The 23,203-nt window shown below is 43.3% G+C and overlaps 1 protein-coding gene across 2 annotated transcripts; it reads right to left on the bottom strand.

The window, feature by feature from the left end:
• Positions 1-6,547: 6,547 nt before the first annotated feature.
• On the bottom strand, positions 6,548-14,504 carry LOC117257241 (potassium voltage-gated channel subfamily A member 2). Of its 2 annotated transcripts, none has more exons than XM_078170128.1 (2): positions 13,988-14,504; positions 6,548-12,916 (listed from the first exon to the last, which is right to left on the bottom strand). In XM_078170128.1, the coding sequence occupies exon 2, from the start codon at positions 12,777-12,779 to the stop codon at positions 11,283-11,285; it is 1,497 nt and encodes a 498-aa protein (XP_078026254.1). In that variant the 5' UTR covers positions 12,780-12,916; positions 13,988-14,504; the 3' UTR covers positions 6,548-11,282. The 2 variants fall into 2 exon arrangements, with proteins under 2 accessions (XP_078026254.1, XP_033483159.1); XM_033627268.2 differs by having other exon boundaries at positions 13,842-14,503.
• Between the last annotated feature and the right edge of the window lie 8,699 nt (positions 14,505-23,203).

Here is a 23,203-nt window from a genome sequence, read left to right as displayed (position 1 = left end):
TACTTTAAACATGAAGCTGGAGGCATTAGCCCGTTAGCTTAGCTTGGCATGACTGTAAGAAATGGGAGACAGCGAGCCTGGCTCTGTCCAAATGTGATAAATTCGTCTACCAACACGTCTAATCTCTTGTTTGTTCACTATGTACTATAAAACCAAAGTGTAAAGGTACAGCCACACATGAGCAAAATTAGCACCAGTGAATATTTGCCTCCCGTTCGCTTCCATTCGATGCAAGCAAAGGGGTATATAAAACATTTGCTTATGGCAGCAAAGCAAATTAGCATCTTTGCATCACGTGGAGTTCAACTTTGCTGAACATTAACCGCTAATTCGCAGCCTCAACCAAAAGCAAAGGAGTATGTGTGGAGGAGATACTGGCTGTTACCATGTTTAACCAGTCGATAATGTGAAATATTGGACATGAAAAATACAAACTGCCCCATATGAGAGATGCTGTGTGGCTGGCAGTCAGTCAGGAGACAGGTATGGAACTTAAGACTGGTATTTATTAGCAAGCTAGCTCAAATTAGCTAGCAAAATTAGCTAGCTAACAATCCCTTTGTTGGGTCACACCCAGCACTGCCAACATTCAACACAAATATCACCTCAGCAAGCGATGGTCACTTGCCTGTATTTGTTCATGTGTGACTGTGCACTAAAGTTACGGTTTCATTGGGGTGTTGGACTATTTCTTGGCAGCAACTAGCAGAGACTTAAGCTAGCTAGCTGCTTCCCCCTGTTACCAGTCTTTATGCTAAGCTAAGCTAAGTGTCTCCTGGCTCTGGCTTCAAATTGGATACAGATATTACAACTTATCAACCCTTTCAAAAATTTAATTCAAAAGCAGTGCCCTGCTCCACATTTAGACGTCCTGAATTTTAAGCTTGCAGGGATTTGTTGTTTTTCATTCATAAATCTCTCCACACTAACCCTCTAACCTCGCGGCACAAACAGCTTGGGGCTCCTAAACATGAACTTCCTCCGTTAGACTCCATATGTCGTCACCTCAGATGACACAGGATCACCAATCCTGCTTCCATTACTCCATTACATAAGTCACTTCTCCCACAAAAATGGTTCTCAGTGTTTATCAGCACCTCCAAACCTCAGGTCAGAGTCATCATGTAGCACACACTGACACCTGGTAGTGACGCTTACAGAGCTCTGCGACCTGATAATCACTGGTTTCCCTGTGACCTCTCCACGCTTTGTTTATTGTCATTATGTAAAAGAGGATTTTCTCCAGTTACCATACTGGTCTGGTGTTTCATATAACCTCATGTCTCCTGGTTTTGTGTGTGCTTGTGAGCTCAGGATCATCTGGTCACTGTGTGCTCTCACAGGTTCACCATCCTCTGTGTGAGATGGGATGTACGGTTGGCTGACCTGAACCCAGCCCACTAAACGAGGCCGTCTCACTATATGAGTGTATTGATCCTCCATATGACTGTGGATGGAGCAGGCGTGGGCATGGTCCCATTATGTCTGGAAACCCAACACTACTATTACTTATCTCACCACTAACAGAGACTCAATTACTGATTAGACCACCAGAAACCTGCAGAGTGTACAGAACATATCCTGATGGTTCTTTTATTTCAAGCAGCAGTGGACGGTAACCCAAGTATTCAAGTACAGTAACGAAGTAACTATACTTAAGTGGAGTCATTTAATTGCATGTTACTATATACGTTAAATAATTCGTTTTCAGTGTAAAATTCTGTGCTCTTTACTCCAGTACATTTATTTGACATCTGCAGCTAATAGTTACTTTTCAATTTAAGATCTTAGGTGTAAATAATTTCTATCATCTTTCCTATACCTTATTCTCAGTTTTAAAAAAGAATTCAAAATCTTGCGTAAAAAAAAAGACTAAGCTTCACATTGTTAAATGTATACTATGCAGGATTTTCCTTAAAAAAAGAAAGAAACAAACAAAAACCAGCAAATAGGCTCACACCAAAGTAATCCCCTTCAATCATCACTTATAACCCACTAGAAGTGTGTGGTGTTGTATTTATCTGCAGAGTCTCTGCCCTCAGCCTGTATTATCTTATTTTCTGTGTTCAGGACATTTCTGGACACAGCTTGCAGATGAAGTTGGGACTTTATTAAAGGTAGTGACTGAGTGCCAGACCGTGAGCAGCAACCATCAAAACAGAAGGTACAAAGACTGCGGACACAGTGCTGAAAAACCAACCTGGTCTCACTTCTAACTTGTCAAATGCAGACGCTTGGTCAGTGGCCCTCGGCGTCAGATACTGACGCACTGAGGCACCCTTTAGCAACGGTATGAGGTGCACTAGGTGGCGGCATGCTTTGACACTCCAAGCCACTGCAGTAGCATAAAGAGCAAGACAGTCTGGGGTGGATGAGTCAAACAAACTCTGGATTTTCACCCGTGAGCTTGTTGTTTGTGTCCTGTGTGAAACCCAAAGTCAAACAAGTTACTTAAATAACAAAATGTGCTAGTATATGTAGCATGCTGCACTAGGGACATATGTCACATGACATCACAATATGTTAGTAACAAATAGACTTGTTGGTTTAAGCCGAACCATGATGGGAGTTTTTTAACCTGACCACTTGCTTTTGTTGCCTAAACCTGAGGAATGAAACCTAACTCCAATAGTTTTTTACATACATGTGTAACTCTACATTTCCAGTGAAAATGGAAGCTTACTTTGAAAAGACATGATGCACGTAACAAGCATAAATCGACATACCAGCCCTGAGCATCAAAAATTGACTCTGGTGAGGTACCTAGTGTGTCATACTTTGATGTGTAGAGCCTCTGACCAAGCATCAGTATTTGATGAGTTGGGAGTGAGAATGTGTTGAAAGGTGAAAACAAAGAAAAAGCTTGTTCCAAAATGAATCTGGGGTTGGTTTTCACTTTCACTGGTGATACTGTTTACACACAGTAACCAACAGTTCCTGCATGGTACACCTTTAAGGATTAAACCAGTAATTCCCAACCTATCTTGTGGCCCCTTTCAAAAACAGCAGTGCCTAGTTGGAGCCCCTTGACACATTTCATTAATCTATGAGTATAAAACTGTCCGATAGTTCACAAAAGAAGCAACGATTTGAGAAAAGTGAAAAAAATTAATACAGATTAGTGTCACAGAACGTCTTTCCTTTCCCAATGATCATCACACAATGGTCAGATTTATAATCTGACCCTTTAGAGAGGGGTTGACCCCTCGGTTGGAGACCACTGGACAAAACTACTGAATTATATATGAAGTACTTAAACTACCTCCACCACCTATAGCAGTAAAATGCCACTTACACACTGATACATCAGTGTGAACAATCTAATAATAATGTATTACTCACAGGGGTCATTATTCTGCATAATGAGAGCTTTTGTTAATTGGAGTACCTTAGATTTTCTCGATAATACTTTACTTTAGTAAGATTTTGAATGCAGAACTTTTACTTATAATTGAGTATTTTTATATGAATGTATTGGTACTTTCACCTATTAAAGGTATACTATGCATGATCGTTGGTAACTGTTTGTAAGAGTCACTGTCATTTGGCATTTTGCCTCACCATATTTGCTTTTGGCATATTGGCACCTCTCTCTTTGATGCCTGCTGCCTATGATCTGGCACCTGGTCACTACCTTTTTATAAAGTCCTCGTCTCACCCGAGCACTGTGGCTATACACGATCATAAAAATCTTGAACACAGAAAATAAGAAGAAAACAAGAAAATCCAGGCAGAGGGCAGGAAAATACACCACCTCACACCTCCAGTGGGACATAAGTGATGATTAAAAGGGATTACTTCTGTGAGAGTCTATACAGAAAACCCTGCATAGTATACCTTTAAAGACTCTGAATACTTTTCCCCCCACAATAAGCTTTCTTTAGTCTAACTCTGCTCTGAGAAACTGATGTGTCATTACTGCAGCAACACCCCTAGAGGGCAGTGATGCTTTCTTCATTTTTCCTCATCACTGCACAAACAAGGTGCCAAGTAAAACTGAGCATCCATCTCCATTATTTTAATCTTCACTTCAAGCCAAACAACTACAAACCAGCGACTGCTACAGTATGCTAAACCAGCAGCCATTAAACTCAGCAGACTGGCTGCAGGGCTGATGACTGATATCAGGGCGGTGAGTTAATGAGTGTGAAAAGATGAACAGCTCCTAATAACGGGGTGTGGTCCGGTGCCAGGGCAGCCCTGTTGGATTAGCAGCAGGTCCCACAGCGCTTGGCTCCTAATTACAAGCTGGTAAGCACAGAGCAAGCCTGTATGACTGCTCAACCGTGCTCCTGTGGGCATGCTACCATCTCTGACAAACAACACACACACACACACACACACACACACTCCTTCCCTAACAACAACAACAGGCAGCAACGGCCACCTGCAGCAGGCCCATGTTCCCGCCGCCTGTGTCCTTGGCTGGGCTGCTCCATCCCGCCTGCCTCCCTCTCCCTGTTTGCCCTGGTTTCAGCAGAGCGAGCTGCAGAGTGCTGCACTGCATCGCTGGATCAAAGCAAGACTAATGACTACAGCAGAGATGTAGCTACAGCACCGAGGCCCCAAGTGTTCGCCGCTCGCAATGCAGAGCTGTAGTTAAACCACACGCTGGACTAAAGATAGCAGGTAGCACGAGACGTGACGGCAGCTAGCTGGGAAAAACTGTGCAGGTATAGATGTACATATATCAGCGTGTGTTACATCTGCTTGCAAAGGCAGGGGGAGATTTAAGGGAGGGATGCAGGAGACGTGCATTTGTACCCCCCAATAAAATCATGAAAAGCAGCAGATGTCTTTTATTTTGGTGAAATAAAAGACATCTACACCTTGAATATTCCCCAGAACGCAGGAAATAAAGCATTTGACACTCAAAATTTCCTGAAGAACTTCCCAGTGTCTCATATGCATCCCCCCAACGTTGAAACTAAACCTCCGCCCTTGTCTGCTTGTGTCACCTTAAATTGCAGAGGCTGAACATACAGATCTTAAAGACACAACACACCTATAAGACAAAAAAAAAACACTGACTACATGTCATTTTCTGCTGTTGTGTCTTGTTACACATGGATGTCAGGACTACGCCATCGCCAAAAGTTCACCATGATGGATTTCTTTAAGAATTTCTCCTCCTCTGCCATCTCCTTTCCACCCTTCTCTCTCTGTCTCCTCCTCTGCTCACGTTCATGCTCATCCTCCTCCTGCTCCTATCTCTTTCTCCAACAAAACGGCTATTAATAGCAACACCCTGCTCTCTCTTTTAACTGCAGGGAGCATATACCGTGCACTTAAAGGGAGGAAGAAGCTGAAGATACCGGGAGGCGTTTGAAAATGTCCTCCGCGCTGCCCGCGGGCTACAAAGACGCTGGATGTCCTAAGAATAACAACAAAGAGGCCTCTGATCGATTCATGGCATTTTGCATCAGCGCAGACGCTCACGGGCTAAAATTAGCTCCTCAAATCATTTGCTGACTAAATACCTCGTGAACAATGTGATGTGAGGGAAGAAGGCTGGAGAAACATTGGCAAAAAAACACCTCTCACATATTTGCAGCAGCAGCGAAAATCACATTATTTTTAAGCAAAGAGGCGACACAGAAGAAACACACCGACCACAATGTTCAGTTGAATTATTATTGGCTTCATTATTGATATTACTTTGTCAGGGTTATGAGCATTTGGAAGGATTATATGCATTTTTAATTTCACATGTTTTTCTTGTCCATTCTTGTTTTGATTGTCCTTTTTGTCTTGTAAAGTGCAGATAATACTACAATTTTAAATCCAGACTTCACATACAGTATTATAGTACATGGTTTTTGCTCCATCATCCATTGGTTATTATTTACATTATTCTCTCACATTTCATTTCATAGAAAGAAAATCCATTATCCACTGTACCAATGTTGATGGATGTTTTCAGGCCTCTATGATATGAGGGAGGATGGGGGGTGGTAGGGAGGGAGGGAGGGGGGGGGGGGTGAACAACTGTACATATTGTTTCAGTGGATGCCACACTATCAGGCTCTGGGGCTCAAACCAAAAAAGAAAAAAACGTCCGTCCTCAAACACACACATGCATACGGATTGCATATTGATCATCTTGTTTCCCATATGTATGAGCTGCTTGTTTTTGTTGTGTCGGAGCCTTGTCTCTCAAAGAGCTGACGTCGCAGCTCAAACAAACAAAAGTTCAGAAAGATCATATTCACATTCAGCCAACGTGTGAGTGTTTGACGTACAGCAGCAGAATATTGCAAAGTGTTTCTCTTCTGCCTGATAGGTTCGTTTCAGATGAGCTGTCAGCTCTCAGGATCGACGTGCGATTGGTGCCGGATAAAAAATAAAAAATAATATCTGTACTTAAACCTTCTCAACTACCAGCTAATAACCATTCTCTGCATAGATTTCTCAGTGTAGTCACTGTTGGGCACCCTTCTCATGGAGTGGATTTGCTGGTGGGTCCCTCAGCGGGTGAGAGATGACTTTTTTTTTTCTTTTTAAAGTTTTTTAGAGGCTGTGGTGCACCCTATAAAGCAATACATTATTTTCATTGACTTTGTTTCCACTGAATAAAAACATTTTACAGATTAAATCTGCAGGTTTACACATGAGGATGATTCTTCTCGTCTTTGTGCTTTAAGCTGAAATAACTGTTGATATTCCGACACCTAGCAGCCCAGTCGCCAGAAGGAAATGATGGCATTGTGCGTTTCTGCAAACCACAAATATGTTACATTTGTCTGTTTCATATCAGTGTTTCTAAAGTGACATAGTATAGGAGTTGACTTTATCATCAGGAGGTGGAGGGGATGGTGGAGGGCGTAAAATATACGCAAGACAGCTGTCAAGCTGCAGACTGCTGCAGACCACTGTTCCAGATCAACAATCAAAACCGGGGATTTTTAGTGACACATTTGCCAAATTTAGTGACACCAAAACCAGGTGTTTTTGGTGGAAAAGCTGCCAAGCTGAAGACCACTGCAGACAACTGATCAAGACCAACAAGAAACAAAACCAGGTGTTTTTTTAGTGAGACATGGCACATATTCAGCCACGATTGGGCAACCAAAGTCTAGTGTTTTTTAGTGAGACATCAGCAGCATTTCCAACCATGGTTGTGCCACCAAAACTGGGTGTTATGGGGCAAGACATTAGCGCATTTTCAGCCACAATAGCACCGCCAAAACTGGGTGCTTTTTAGTGAGACATCAGCACTATTTCCAGCCGTGATTGTGCCACCAAAACGGGGTGTTTTAAAGCCAAACATGATCTTTTCCTAACCATCACCAAATGGGTTTTGTGCCTAAACATAACCACTCATTTAAAACCCTTAACTTTTGGTTTATCCACTACATCATAATGAATAAATGTTACATATATGTGGTCTGCAGAAATGTACAATATAAGCGAGACAGCTGCCAATCTGCAGACCTCTGCAGACCACTGTTCAAGACCAACAAACAACAAAACCAGGGTGTTTTTCAGCGAGACATTTGGGCATTTTCAGCCACAATGGTGCCATCAAAATCATGTATTTTTTACTGAGACATTGATGGCATTTCTACCTGCAACTGTGCCACCCAAACCAAGTGTTATTTGGGGAGACATTGGCACATTTTCAGCCACTAGTGTGCCACCAAAACCAGGCATGTTTTGGTAAGACATGCTGCATTTTTAGCATTAACTGGGCCAAAAAAAACTGGTGTTTTTTAGTAAGACATTGGCGCATTTCAAGCTGCAATTGTGCCACTATAACTGGGTGTTTTAAGCCATGCATGATCTTTACCTAACCATCACCAAGCGTTTTTTCTGTCTAAACATAACCACATGTTAACCACAGTGCTGTTGACACATAAAAAACCCCTTAACTCTTATCATATCCACTACATCATAATGTACAAATGTTGCGTATCTGTGATCCGCAGAAACATACAATTCCGACTGATTCTGGCGATTGGGCTGCATCTTGCATTGAACTCCAGTGTATGAGTTGCTACAGTGAATTTGGCTGAGGTACAGTGACGTGCCCAATTTCCAACACAACAGATAAATGTTGAATGTATCTGCAACATTTATCATAAATATATGGCCAAAAAATGCAATGAAGACAATAGGATACAATGCATCTGCATGCATAGACAAATATTTTTGGTCAGACTGTGAGTGTTTCTCTTTTCACATATACAGATATATGCAAATGGCTGTTGCATAAATGCAGCTGTACAACCAGGCTAAGACACTGACAATCAGTGGTTCTCTCTCTTTCTCTCTCTCTCACACACACTCTTTCTCTCTCTCTCTCTCTCTCTCTCTCTCTCTCTCACACACACACACACACATGCACAGACAACTCCTACATAGCTGTGCATCAACACACCCACAACAATACTCAACTGATGATCAATAAGATCTTGGTTGGACTGTGGAGGTCTTATGGTTCATTCTTTCTTTAAAAAAAAAATAAAACATCTATGCCCTCCACACACAGACGACCCCTCCTCCAAAGAATTATGGTAATATTGCTAAACAACTATTTAATCAGGTCCTACCTCCAGTTACAGACCATTTTAACATCTAGATCCACCTTCATGCTACTCCTGGGAAAGCAACGCATATACACTGCTCCTGTTAATTTACTAAAATTCTCTAAAAACCCTTTCAGGGTACGTGAAAGCATACACAGGTCTGGACAGAGAGAAGACTTCAGAAGCCTCATGTCAGGCAGTTGGACAAGGCATCCTGAGCACACGTTGGCAGCGATGGTGTAAAAACATCGTGCTACTGCAGGTTAAAGACTGTAGTGAGCAGAATGAAACCCTAAGAATAAAGATGTACATCCTGGCATGACAGAATTCATTTCGACAGTTTCTTGCTACGGACCTTCTCCTAATCCATCACCTCTCTAATTACCTAAGACATCCGTGAAGAGACAAAGAAAGGTAAGAGCCTCAGGAGAGAAGTCAGAGGACCCCTAGGTTAGCCAGTATCTGCTACACTGCTGCTAATTATCACTTCCCATATTGACGTTACTGCCTTTGACTGTTACCTTGGCAGTGTTGAGCGGACGGTGGATAAATCTCAGCTGGACACAATCCTAGAATCAGAACCTAATTCACATTTGATGCCAACTTTTAAAAGACAGATTGAGTTTCTGGCATCAAAGACTTCTCAGAGGATGGCCAGACTCCATTTAAATTCTGACCAATTCAATGCCAATAAAAATCTGTCTGATAAGAGACTCTGGTTGGGGATGACACAGTTTCGAAACAACGCCCCTGCCTTTCAAACTATCGTTCACAGAAGGCATCTTTATACTGAGCGAAGCAAACTTTTTGGATCTAAACGTGTGTCAGGTTTGCTGGGAAACTCACTAGTAAATAAAATGCTTTTTAGGTGGCTAGTAAGAGTGTGTCTTTGGCACTCTCAGCAGGCTCTGAAACAGGAGAACATAGAAACTGTGCTTACAGCAATTACCATTAAAAATAAAAACATGGCAATGATCTGCGCATTGTGGAAAGGCTCTCGCTTTCTCTTAAACATCGCTATTTTAAGTTCTTTAATTCTCTGATAAAAGTATATGTGTACTGTATATGTGTCCTGTCTGTATACATATATTTATATATATATTTATATATAAGAAATAAGTATATCTATTGTAATAATTCTTTTTGTCTGGCTTCTTCTTTTATCTTAAATGCATGCTTCTAGGAATGTTTTTGAGGTCATGCAACACTAGGAGATTAGCGTAAACCCAGATAAAAAGGCAGTTCGAGGGGGAAGCGTTATTCTATACATGAATCCTTAAGTTGCTATTTTGATCATGAAGGCGTAATCATGTGACAACCCGTGAAAAAGACAGCGCTGCAAGTGTATCACATCTGCAACTGGGATTAATGTCCAAAAGTAGAGTGCGCCTGAAATCACAGCTCAGCTGTTTACAGCGACCTGGCAAAAGTTTTATCGCAATGACTTCTACATGGAATGTTAATATCGACGAGGACACCGCATCCTGTTTAAGTGTAGGATTTGGCCTTATAGTTTTTCCTTAAGAAATCCCCTAACATACAGCTTTAGGTTCTTGTAACAGCTACCTGCAGGCATCCTTTTTAAAAGTGTGGATTTGTATAGAAGGCAGTGTACAGACAAATATACAGTGGTGTGATGAAGCAAGTGGCAGTCGAGAAACAAGTGGAAATTCTCATTCAGATAAAAATGTCATGCAATTTATCTACTATGTTTACTACTAACAGCACCTACCTACCTACAGGCTATCAGTAAAATCACAGTTAACCTACCTATCTATTTGAATAAGTACCGTGTTTGTGTGTGAAACTGTGAAAAACAAACAAAACAAGAAGAAACATTCAAGTTGTCCTCAAAGCTCTGCAGTAAGACCAGTTTTGGGTGAATGGACGGGGGAAAGCTTGCATTGCAATACATACAGTACATGTAAGACCAAAGCAGTGAAAAGTCAAGGCCATTCTCAGTCATTCATCAGATACTGATGTCTGCTGGGAAAAAAAGGTGTCGAACCATAAGCTAAGCGCCGATGGCTGTCATTCATCCCTTGAAATAACGTGGTGTACTTAACCACCAACCTCGTCACAAGTCACCCACGGGCCACATCAGCGCTGGAGTGGGCTCGCTTTATGCTCACACATCCTCTTATTTCTAAATGGTGTAGCGTAAGACAGTTTTGTTTCATTGGCTCCAGGAAGCAGCATATGTAGCGCGCGAGTAGGGCTCTTCAGAAAGCGCATGGCAGAGCAGTGTGCCTTGGGAAATGAGGGGACGGGGGGACTAAAGCAGGGATTGTGTTGTGTTGCTTTTTTTTTTTTTTCTTTTCGAAAGCAATACTTTGTTTTTTTTTCTTGCTGTGTTTCTCCCTTTTTCTTTTTGTGCACTACTGTTGGCTACTGTTGTGAGCGGGAAATTTTTTAGGCATCATTAATCATTAATTTTTTTTTTTTTTTTGAAACAGCCACACACACACATAAAAGCCAACTCCATGCAGAAATGCAAAATTTTAAATTCCACTCTGACAGTTTTTCAGGAGTTTTAAGGGCAAGTTGTGAGGGGTGAAGACAGGATGAGCGAGGAGTGAGCGGATGGTCTTTGTAATTTTTTTTTTTTCTTGTTCACTGTCTATCATCATCAACATCCTGAATTCTATTGCCTTGATTTTTCCAGCACACGTGAGGTGGGAGGCTGTACACCTGTCCCATCCGGTTGCTCGGCTCCACATTTCCCGCTGTGACAGGGAGGAAAGCAGCAGACGACTACACGTCTGTGAGCATTTTGGTGATGTTTACATAGTTTGTGTTGGCCAGCGTGCAGTTGGCCGTCTTAAGGTTCTCCTCCTGAAAGTCCTCGTTGCTGTTGTTCACAGCCTCCTGGATCTCCATATAGTCCGATTTACTGATGGTGGAGCCGCTCCGGCTCTTCTTCAGCTCCTCAGCTGAATCAGCTTTGGGCACGTTGACCTGCAGGTACTGCGCCTGCTCCTCCCCTTCAGTCTCACGGTGGTAGAAGTAGTTGAAGTTGGACACAATGACAGGCACGGGCAGGGCGATGGTCAGCACACCTGCGATGGCACAGAGGGAACCCACAATCTTGCCACCAATCGTAGTTGGGACCATATCACCATAGCCGACTGTCGTCATGGACACCACCGCCCACCAAAATGCATCTGGGATGCTTTCAAACTGCGACTCGGGCTCGTCTGCTTCGGCAAAGTAGACGGCGCTTGAGAAGAGGATGACTCCTATGAAGAGGAAGAAAATGAGCAGGCCGAGCTCTCTCATACTGGCTTTCAGGGTTTGACCCAAAATCTGAAGCCCCTTGGAGTGACGTGAGAGCTTGAAAATTCTGAAGACTCGTACTAAGCGGATGACCCTGAGAATGGCTAAGGACATGGCTTGCTGACCCGCTTGACCATCCTCTGGCCTGTCTGCGAGCTCTGTGCCGAGCGTGATGAAGTAAGGGATGATAGCAACAATATCAATAATGTTCATTATATTACCAAAAAAGCCTGCTTTGCTGGGGCAGGCGAAGAAGCGCACTAGAAATTCAAAGGAGAACCATATAATGCAGAGAGTCTCCAGGATAAAGAAGGGGTCGGTGAAGTAGGTGGATGTATAGCTGATGATTGTGGTGTTGGTCTCAGGTGAATAGACTTTCGAGTGAGACTTGTGCATATCATCTTCGTCATTGCGGAAAATGGGGAGGGTCTCCAAGCAGAAACTGACAATAGATATCAGAATGACCATGACAGAGATTATGGCGATAATCCTAGCAGGACCTGAGCTCTCGGGGTACTCGAACAGCAGCCACACCTGTCTCTGAAACTCATTGTCAGGTAGAGGCCGCTCCTCCTCCTTGATGAAACCCTCGTCTTCTCTGAATATCTCGATGGCCTCGTCGCCCAGCTCGTAGAAGCGGATCTCCTCTGAGAAAATATCAAGGGTGACGTTGACCGGCCTTCTTAGCCGACCCCCTGATTGGTAATAATACAATATGGCGTCAAAGCTGGGTCTGTTCCTGTCAAAAAAGTACTCATTCCTCAGCGGGTCAAAGTAGCGCATCCTCTTTTTGGGGTCCCCCAGCAGAGTCTCCGGGAACTGGGAGAGGGTTTTGAGTTGAGTTTCAAAGCGCAGCCCTGAGATGTTGATGACCACCCTCTCGCAACACTCATGGTCGGCCTCCGGGTCGTAGTCCTGCGGGTGCCCCGGGTGCGCAGCCGCCTCGTCAGAGGGGTCGCCTGTGGCAACAGTCATTCTGCAGGGGGAGGAGTCCTGCACTTTTCAGTGAGTCTGGGTCCTGCAGCCTGGAGAACTGCAGGCAGGGGCCAGGAGAGGGAGGGGGCTCAACACCGTAAAGACCTGACGGCCACAGGATGTCACCTAGGATCGGACTGCATGCAGGACAGATAAAGCAAAGACAGACAACAAGGTCAGGTAAACCGGAGACATGATTCAGCACTCAATACTTCAGCCACTCAGTCCAGAGACGACAGGAATTTGCTTTAAACGACTATAAATAGATGAAAAAGAAGCCACCCTCCGAAACGACACATTTCATACCAGTTATGTAAAGTTATGCTGTCATGAGAAGGCAATCGATGCAATAATGAATCAGCCCGTGGAAACTTGAGGCTGACACTCCTGCTCCTGACTCGGGCAAATTAATATGCAAATAAGCCATCCGCCTTGCATATAAATTGCTTAATGCAGGTATTCTCAGAGGGCGAACTGGCATATAAAACATACAGACGCTCATAAATTAGGACACTGATCTGGTGCAATGGACAGAATCCACTGAAATGAATGGGACTACCTTTTTGCAGTGAAGCCATGCATGAATATGGCAATGCAGCAGGCACCAAATTCATAGAGACAGCATCCTGTCTAGAATATCATAGGAAACCACTGCAGTCTAAACACAAATGTACGAGACGCTTTTTAAGATTTTACTGCCGTGCCAAACAAACACACACATACACACGCTTCATATTAACTGACTTCAGTTTAGTTTTGTTGGAGCATTTTAGTCTTGAAATGGTGCCCGTCTCTGAAATATTCAAAAACATCTATAAATAATTGATCCACAGAAGGAAATAGGTTCCAAGAGAAAAACTGTATCTCTTGTCTGCATCATCTCCAGCACACTCAGAGTGGGAGCACAGTTTTACTGAATAAAATCCTTACACAACAAATCCATAACTGCAGGCTTATCGCCTATTACCACCAGTGAGGTGCAGATCATTTGCTGCAACATGCCAAGACTTTACAAATCTGAGCTGATAGGTGAGCTGCTTTTATCTGGATCTTCATACATACCTGCAGACATCTTTTTCATATCTGATGTGATGCTCCTGCTGGACACTGGTACCACAGAGGTGAATAACCAGCTGCGACAATCAGCTCTTGTGTCTTCCTTAAAAACAAAAAAAAAATTCCAATGTGGGGCAGTCGATGATATTCACCTCATGTTGTCTGCAGCATCCTCGCCGTGTACACCCGGTACAGTATGTGCGGGTGTGTCCTCGCTTTCCCCTCCCCGACTCCTTTCCTCCGGGTAGGCTGTCGTGGGATGGCGATTGGCAAAAAAAAAAAGGAGGAGGGAAGCGATCAAGGAGGTGCTGGTGCTTCCCTTAATAACCAAAGGTGCTGGGATCAGCAGAATGATCTGCCTCCGCTGTTCCCCCTCCACGCCAGCGTGACTGTGTGACGAGCTGTGGCTGCAGACAGCCGCAAAGGTAAATGGTCCTGATAAGGTGCTCAGAGAGGCAACATCTGCAGGAGGGAGGGAGAGGAGGGAAAGAAAAAAAAAACACGCGAGTCGAGGAGGAGGGAGAGGGCTTAAAAATATATAATCTTATTACCAAGATTTAATAATTAGTTCTGGGACACATGCATCCATAATGAATCCTCTATTCATTTCTGTGGGCGCATAAATCTGCCGTCACTCAGCCGGTGGACGTGTTTATTTCTCATTTCTCGCCACATGAAGCAACATCTCGACGAGGATCCAGCGGCTGAGCTGCAGATCCACGCAGAGGCGTCCCCACGTTTAGTGCACAGACACAGCTCTGTGAGGCTCCTAATAGCCTACATGGTGAGCACAGCAGCGTCTGAAGACACTGACTTGAAACGACATGCATGAAAGAATCGCCCTTCGTAGTGGGCTACAAGATTATGCAATTACACCGAGCCACAGCCGCACGCGCACACACACACAGACACACACACATGAATGTAAGGCGGCCTTTATGGCTGCTGCATGGTCTCAGCCCAGCAGGAGGTGAGAGGGGATTTTTCAGGTGAAAGATTTCTGGGTGAAATATTTCTGGAGTCAGCAGTGGCCGCTGGTGGATAAAGCTCAGTCAAAGCTGCATTCGGGTGTTGCTGTGCATACCAAGAGACGCGCTGGTGATGGAGAAGGCAAGGGCGAGAAAAACGCGCTCTCCATCCGCACTGAAGCCTACCACTCCTTACCTTATCTGCAGTGTGGGCAATTTAAAGGGGTACACATCTCCAGCATTGTTCAGCAGCACTGTTGGTCAGGTGGATACATGTCTTCAGACTGCAATGCCACATGTGGGTTCAAACATATTGAGCAAGATTGATCTGTTATGAGGCTGAACATAAGAACAGACAGAGTGCAGTGACTGATGGATTACTGTGACAGACTGTAGTTGTTGTGGAAAATCTTTCAACAAGTTCATTCAATAGCTTGGTCCCACAAACAATGCATGTTTGAGGTGGGGCCGTAAACACAGATTTAACACTGGGGGGGGGGGGGACCATTTTCAATTTACACCCTCTCATGGGTGGATTATGAGACAATGGGCCCCTGGGCACAGACATGCAGAAGATCCTATCATCTCTCCTACACAAAAGCAAGAAACACAAACTTTAAAGTTGGTAAGCCTCTTTTTGGATGTGGTTTTGTGTCACTCGGTGGTCAATTTGAGCCTTTTTGTAGCCATTTTGTGTCTCTTTAGCCCCATTTCCACGCTACAGTTCAGTTCAGAACGCTTTTTTCCCCGATTCCACTGTGAAAAGTTGTGGATGGTACCAATGGAACCGTTCCATACCTTCCCCATTTTTGGTCCCCCCTCTGTTGGGGTACCTAGCACACAGATCTGGTACTAAATGTGGAGCTGTGAACACTGCAGTCTGTTGATTGGTCAATAGAGGACGGTCACTCTGCTCAGGGCTGAGTTGTGGCTTGTTTTGAGGCTCATGTAACCACTGTTCACACTGTGAAGAGTTTTATTAGTAAACTGTAACTATTTAAAATGAATGCATGTTTTGCTGCCTCTTGCAGCAGCTGGAGTCTGACAAAAATTATTCACTGGGCCGACTGCCGACGACTTTTAAGGTGAAATGTTGACTTATGTTACTCAGTGAGGTGAAGACATGAATCCATCAAAATCCATCCATTTCTTTGTAGTAATTTTGTGTCTCTTTGTGTTTTTTTTCCTCTTTTCGTGGTCTACGTGAGTTTCTTTAGCCCTTTTTACACAGAGATCACACTCTAAGGCCACTACAAAGTCCTTTCTTTACAACTCCTTTGTATTTTTACACAGAGCCAAACAACAGCAGCATCATTCCACTCCAGTGTATGTGATTATTGCATTGCAGCAGAGGTGCGACAGGTGTCACATGTAACCTCTAACATCTAGCCTCTAGCGTGACATACAACATATGCGTCGGCAGTGCTTTCTTAACAACAGCAATGGCATTAACATGTCATTCACAATCATTTACCTTCTCTGTTATATGTTGTCTGATCTCGTCCTCTGTTCAGAGGGTAAGAAGCTCCCAGATCTCAATGTTTTACCAATTTGCGAACATTTACAGTCGCTTCTTTGAGTTAGCCACTAACTGCTAGCAGCTGCTTTTTAAATCTCCTGCGACGGGTCGCCAATATAATATGTAATCAAAACGTCACACCCATTCCACCCACCCAGGTCTCTCTGGCTTACTGTTTTGGACATCGTTTCGGAGCTGCTACTACCTCTGTCCCCGGCTCAGAGGCGAGATCACTCTATCCCCCCTTTCATACCTTGAATACAGAACAGCCAGGTGGCATAACAGCACAATATTCCCGCCTTGAACAGGCAGTGTAAAAGCAGCTTTTGTGTCTCTTTGCAGCTGTTACGCTTGGGAGTGTCTCCCAGGTTGGTACGTGTCTCTTCTGGTGGCACTCTGAAGGTGAAGGACGGGGACCCCTGACACTGTGGGCCCTGGACCTGTGCCCAGTAGGCCCGTTCAGTAATCGATCCATGCTTCTGTGACCCAACCCTGAAGGACGGGGCTCAGTCTGTGCGGATTTCCCCCTCGCCAGGAGAAATTTTTAGAAACCAAACAGCTGAACTTACCATTTTACAGCATGTGGAAAGAAACATCTTAGATCAGGCGTTCTTATAGTTTTGATGACTGAGCGCCAGTTTTGGGAGACAGCATTTGATTGAGGGCCACAGAGGAAAGAGGAAACATGCACACGCTATGACTTTTTTTTTAACATTATTTATGACAGACATGCACTTTACAAAAATGAACAATTGACAGTGATACAGTCGATGTAACAGTCATGTCAAATTCTAGTTTTCCTAATCCTAGCATATTTGAAAGTAATGAAATTGAGACAGGGATGACATTAATTGTACCCACAGTAGTGTAGCAAGGTTTTCTGCTGGGGTACAGCAACGCCACTTTGACAGACTACACACAGAACTGCAGTACTATATTAGAACCAGTAGTAATGCTAATAATGCCAATTTGTTTATTGAATTTATGATTGATTATAATTACGTTGGCTTAATATTATTTCAGACAGCAGTGTGTGGTTGCATGTCGTATAATTTGAAATCTTTTTTCTTTATATTTTTATCACTATATTGGAGGACATTTTAAGCATATTTCAATAGTGGAGGGGATTTGTCCGCCTACTTTTCTTATTCAGGTGTTTTTTCCAAGCTATATTATTAAAAATTATTAGTGTCTACAGCAGCAACAACGTGACTTCCCTTTCTGACTGTAATTCTTGTTACAGCAGTTATATTTGTAACCTTTCCTGGCAACAAGCTTCATCAATAATAGATGGTAGGGCGACTAAAATAGAGCAAAACCTCCAACACAGTGCTCCACCATATTCAGAATGAAGAACAAAGTGATCAATAGGAAATCCTGTTCCTGCTGTCAATACTGTTGCTGAGAGTGAAAGGACGGTGGCCAGGAATGACCTCAGGAGAGGCCAAAGGTCAGCGGGAATCCCTCAGTTGTGAAGGAGAGGAGGTGAATGGGGAGAAAGGAGGAGTGTGGGGAGGCCAGCAGGATGATTTGTGTGAGACTCGGCTTTGCCAAGGTTACTCCTGGCAGACCTGAGACCCCCGCGGCTCCCCGCCTCGTCCCTTCTGTCTGTCTGCCTGCCTGCCTGCTGCCACACATGCGGATACCTCTCTCACTATCTCTTAATGGCTTTCCCAGGTTCCTCATGACAGCACAGCCATTATTTATGAGCCGGGGGCCCATTACAAAGACTGTTAATGCAGGCTCTAAAGCTTCAGTTCACTTTGCATTAGCTGGCTTGCTTTAATTAAAAGCGAAGGGTCCCAGCACTCTAAATGATGTGCGTGTTTTTAATCATATGGGGACGTGAAAATGGGTGGGTGTGTGTTAGCTGGCAGATGAGGGTGTCAGCGGTGAATTTGTTTCCAAGAGGTATTGATTTCAGGGCTCGTCCTCGTCTCCAGCAGATGTTGTTTTGGCGCAAGAACACAAAGCAGAGAAAATGAACTTGAGGACTCCGAAACTGAAGGGTCATTACTGCTGAGCTGAGCGGAGTTCACTCTGCTGTTGTTTTATTCCTTTTTAAGATAACAGCATTTTGGGTTTCTCACATTAATCAAACAAAAAATTGTTTGACCTGTCCCATCTGAGCTTTTCACCAGTGAATAATCTCTCTAGCTTTGGTGCAGTTGGACTAGTCAGAGTCTATATTTAAGAGAATTTAGTGTCAATATGATGCCTGAGTTTCCTTAGATACATAATGTTTTTCTACAAAAGCCTTTTTTCATTTAATAAAAGAAACATAATGTCTTAAATGTTGAATGTTTTCTAAACGCAACCAGCTGTGTGTGAATCTTTTCTTAAAGAACCTATATTTGGCAAACCTTTGAATACTTTTTGGCAGCTGGCCTCTTTATTTATTGAATAACTGACAGTATAGACACAGACAGGACAGAAAATGTGATGAGGGAAAAACAGAGATGTCATTACAGGAGATGCATTATGCTTTTCATCATTTCTGTCATATATACAATGGTACAGTGTCGAATGTTCATATTAAACATGGCCAAAGTTTCAAAGAATGAGTTAACCGTATGTAAAAGTAATCTCTGTGAGCAAAGACCTCAGGCTTCAGACCGCACTGAATAGTCTATTTCTTCATATGTTCATCTGCTCTAGGCACGCTGCTGCAAGTACATTACCTAGCCTACACTGCTACATGTAGCTACAAGCTAACATCAGGGAAACATGTACTCATGGTTGCTGATGTTGTTAATTTATCCTCAATTTCAGATCATATTCCTGCTGTGACATGTCCAGCTGTATTACGCTTTCTTTGGTTATTTTTCATGGTACAAAGTGTTGCTCCTCTTTGCTACAGTTATTCCCCCAGCTATAATGATGATGCTGGGATGCTAACGTGCAAAAGCCCTGGAAACCTATCAGAGCAGATCGGAATGTTTTGGGAGGGGCTTAAAGGTGCTAAAACTTTAAACAAAAATCTCTAGCCTGACTAAGGATGGTGCTTGAGTAAACGCTGCATTTTAACCACTAGGTCACCAGGAGGCTGGCAAGCTTGCTAACTAGGCAGCTACTTAAGGTTTAGTCTACTGAATGTATACACATGCAGCGTTTGCTTTTTTATGAGTGTAACAGTTAATAAAGACCCTGGTCTACAGCAACAGTGGAGGGAAACAGGGAACTTTGCCAATATTCAACCAGCTGTGTGTCATTGCAGTGTGTGCAGATAAACAGTATTTAACTTCCCCCAAAGCTCGCTGTCTGTCCAGCAACGGAGGTCCAGGCACTGGCTGCAGCACGGGGCGAAGCTAAACACCGTTCATCTGCACACACTGTGATGCCACACAGCTGGTTCAATATCAGCAAAGTTTCCCTTTATATTCATTGTCTTGTGTGGCGATCAGCAGTGATGTGGTGGTTCACTTTTACACTGTGATCTGTAGCCTATAGTTTGGCTTTAGCTTCTAACTATCTTTGTCTTTTTAACCTGTTGTTGCTGCTGAGTCAGTTTGACATCCTGGATATATCCTTCAAACACAGACTGTAGACCCCTCTGTCTGCTTCTCTCTGGAATCACTCTTTCATTTTTCCAAAAATATGATAATATTTCTTGCAGTTAGTTACAGTGTGGGCTCCGTGCTTACTCTGACAGCTTGTTGGACCATCACAAGGGGCGGGGCTTAGCAAAGGGTCAATTATAAACTGTGACTCTGATGAGGCAGTTTATGTCAGGTATCATTAGAAATATAGTCCGCCCGAGTATGTTCGGGCCTTAAATTGAGCCCGAATGCCCCAGTTTCACTGCGTACCAGTTGGTTTTAGTCATTGGATTTATCACTCCATGAAAGTATAATATCAACCAAGGCTGTCTGTAAAAATCTAGTTGCAAATCACATTGTGTTTAATCAAATTACCACAAATACAAATGACATTATTTTATCAAAGGAGTGCTGCAGGTGTCAGGGTACATTTAACACATTGCACAGAGGGTGGTAGGTGGGAGGTCAGCCCGACAGGAAGGCCACCCTAACAGGTTCATCCAGCCATGACTAGTACCAATGTGGGAGATAAGTTCTGGCACTGTTACCAAAACAAAAGATGGCAACGTTCTCTAATGTTCATTGTCTAAACACAGGCAGCCATGTCAGAACTTTCTGGATTTAAATCATTTAAGCTATTTGATCAAAGAATAAGTAAACAAGACTATAAATCTGACTCATCAGCCCAGCTATAGACATTTTAATCAGTATCAAAAAGTCGTTGTTTTTGCTCCAGACAGACAAAGACCCTTTGAGGTTGAAAGCTGTCAGTGTTTTCAACCAATATGGCAGACTAAAGACGGGCTTTTAATATACCTCCTGTTCTTGCTCTGACCAACAGTGCCTGAAGAATATTTTCTTGTCTGTTCAACACTCTGTCCAACCAAGGGGATACTGTGGACTAACATCTGTTTAGTATATTTGATCTCCTTCTATGGTAGTCCTCATCAATGTTTGTTTAAGATTGGTTGCCAGCAAAACACTAGAAAATTACTACAAAATAAGCTGCACCCAAAGGCCCCAGGTGAGTCATGTGTTTATCAAGGACAAGTGTCAGTGCTGTGAAGTCCAGTCCCTGAGTGCAGAGCTCTTTTAAAGAACACTGGAGGTCTGTTGTACCTCCTTGCTCCTTAATACTGCATTGCAGCAGCCACAGGTTTCCACTACACACACACACACACACACACACACACACAGAGTATGAAAAAAGGTCCAAATTCCCACATGATTCAGGACCCTGTTACCAGGGAGCTCACTGACCAACGCAACGCTCTGCAGATAAGGTTCACTCTTTGATTTGCTGCTGCATTAAAGCAGATTTGATGATGCAACAGTCTCCTGTGTTTATTTCCTCCTTAGGAAATTCTCTCACACAAAATCATCTCCATCTTACAGAAAAATGATCTCATCCTGTATACTGTGACAAGTCTCTATTTTACATATTTGTTCTTCCGCTCCTCGAGGTCTCTAGCAATCCCACAACCTGCTGCTAAACGCTGTTTTTTTCCAAAGCATCGTCACTGAAATTTGTTTAACCCTCTGGGAGATGAGTCACTCCAGTATCACTGCTCAGGAGAGACTAACTGTGGTGCCCTGCAAAAAGAGGCCAGGTTATGCATACAGCTACCGGATTGGGCTCAGACCATGGAGGCAATTAAAAAAAAAAACAAAACACATTACTTAAGTACCAGGCCAGTCGCCAAAATAAATGTTGGCTCTGTACATTTCTGCAAAGCACAGATATGTCTTCTTTGTATGTGATTTATGCAGCAGATACTACAAACCTTAACATTTAAAATTTCAATTTTATGCGGTGACAACGCAGTGGTTAACTTGTGGTTAGGTTGAAAGGGACAGTTCACCCCAAAATAAATTGCAAGTATTTTTCCTCTTACCTGTAGTGCTATTTATCAGACTAGATTGTTTTAGTGTGATCTGCAGAGTGTTTGAGATATCAGCTGTAGGGATGTCTGTTTTCCTCCAATATAATGGAACTAGTTGGCACTCAGCTTGTGGTGCTCAAAGCACCAAAAAAATACATTTGAAAAACTCAACAGCGATGTCTCTTTCCAGAAATCATGACCCAGTTAATCTACGCACCTTGTTGTGAGCAGTTTCATGTAAGAACTATTTTCTTTCCACCGAACTACACCCACCAACTGTATCACTGTGCAGAAGAAGGAGTGCATCTACTCATGGACAAGAGGCTCGTGCTCATGACAGCTCGAGATGCAAACATTTCAGTCAGGACCACTTTAGTCAAAAAAACTTTATTTTTATTTGCAGTATTATAAATAGCAGTATGGCTCTGTTCTGGGGCCTCTCTGCTTTTCCTAGGCCTACACAGAAAGCCTCTTCCACATGCCTACATGGAAAGCCTAAGGCAGGGAGAGCACACCTCTCTGCCCTTCCATGCGCAAATGAGGAAAGCCTGAGGCAGAGAGAGGCAGGGAGAGCAGCAGCAAAGACCCCCAGGAACAGAATAGAGCAACACCATTGACAAACAGAAATGACATTGATAAGTCAGACAAAGCATGAAAAGGAGGAGCTGGGGTGGAGGCAGGTTGCAAAGCGGCTTGCAGAGGAAGCATTAACAGTAGACAGGCCAGAGCAGTTTAAATAGGGCGCTCTGAATGAGATTCACCAATTGGTTGCATAGAAAGGAATCATGTGATGTATCAGCTGACGCCCTTTCATCAATCAGTTGCTCCATTGGCTGTTTGAGATCAACTGATGTAGCTGGGATGTGAGCTGAGCTTGACATTTTCCTGAACTAATGCTATGCTCCTTTGAGGGCATCCTCCTCGGCTGTAACATTAGCTAGCTCAGTGGTGCTAGGTGAGCTGGTAGTAGATGCACTCTTCCTTCTGCACAGTGATATGGTTGGCGGGTGTAGTTTGGTGGAAAGAAAATAGTTCCTATATGAAGCTGCTCACAACAAGGTCTGTGGATTATCTTGAGTAACCGGGTCATGACTTCTGGAGAGACACAATACTGCTGAGTTGTTGTTGTTTTTTTGTTTGTTTGTTTGTTTGTTTTTTTGCAATGTTGGCGCTTTTAGCACCACAAGCTGATTGCCATCTAGTTTCATCAACAACACACTCTGCAACTCACACCCAAACAATCTAGATTGATCAATAGCACTACAAGTAAAAGGAAAAATATTTAGTTTTGATTTTGGGGTGAACTGTACCTTAGGAAGTTTTAGAAAAAACAAAATGTTTTGGCCTAAAATACCTGGTTTGGGCGCCAGAGACACGTCTGGAAATGTGTCGTTAAAAAATACTGTTTTGTCGCAACAAACACGGCTGGAAATGTCCCAACATTTTGTTAAAAATAACC

This window comes from Epinephelus lanceolatus, chromosome 1 (assembly GCF_041903045.1).
Source record: "Epinephelus lanceolatus isolate andai-2023 chromosome 1, ASM4190304v1, whole genome shotgun sequence".
Classification (NCBI taxonomy): domain Eukaryota; kingdom Metazoa; phylum Chordata; class Actinopteri; order Perciformes; family Serranidae; genus Epinephelus; species Epinephelus lanceolatus.
The sequence above is the reverse complement of the archived record's forward strand: the minus strand, read 5'-3'. Positions and strand labels throughout refer to the sequence as shown.

Excerpts from the sequence above, each read along its gene's own strand:
- LOC117257241 (XM_078170128.1), bottom strand. The coding sequence starts at position 12,779 with ATGACTGTTGCCACAGGCGACCCCTCTGACGAGGCGGCTGCGCACCCG.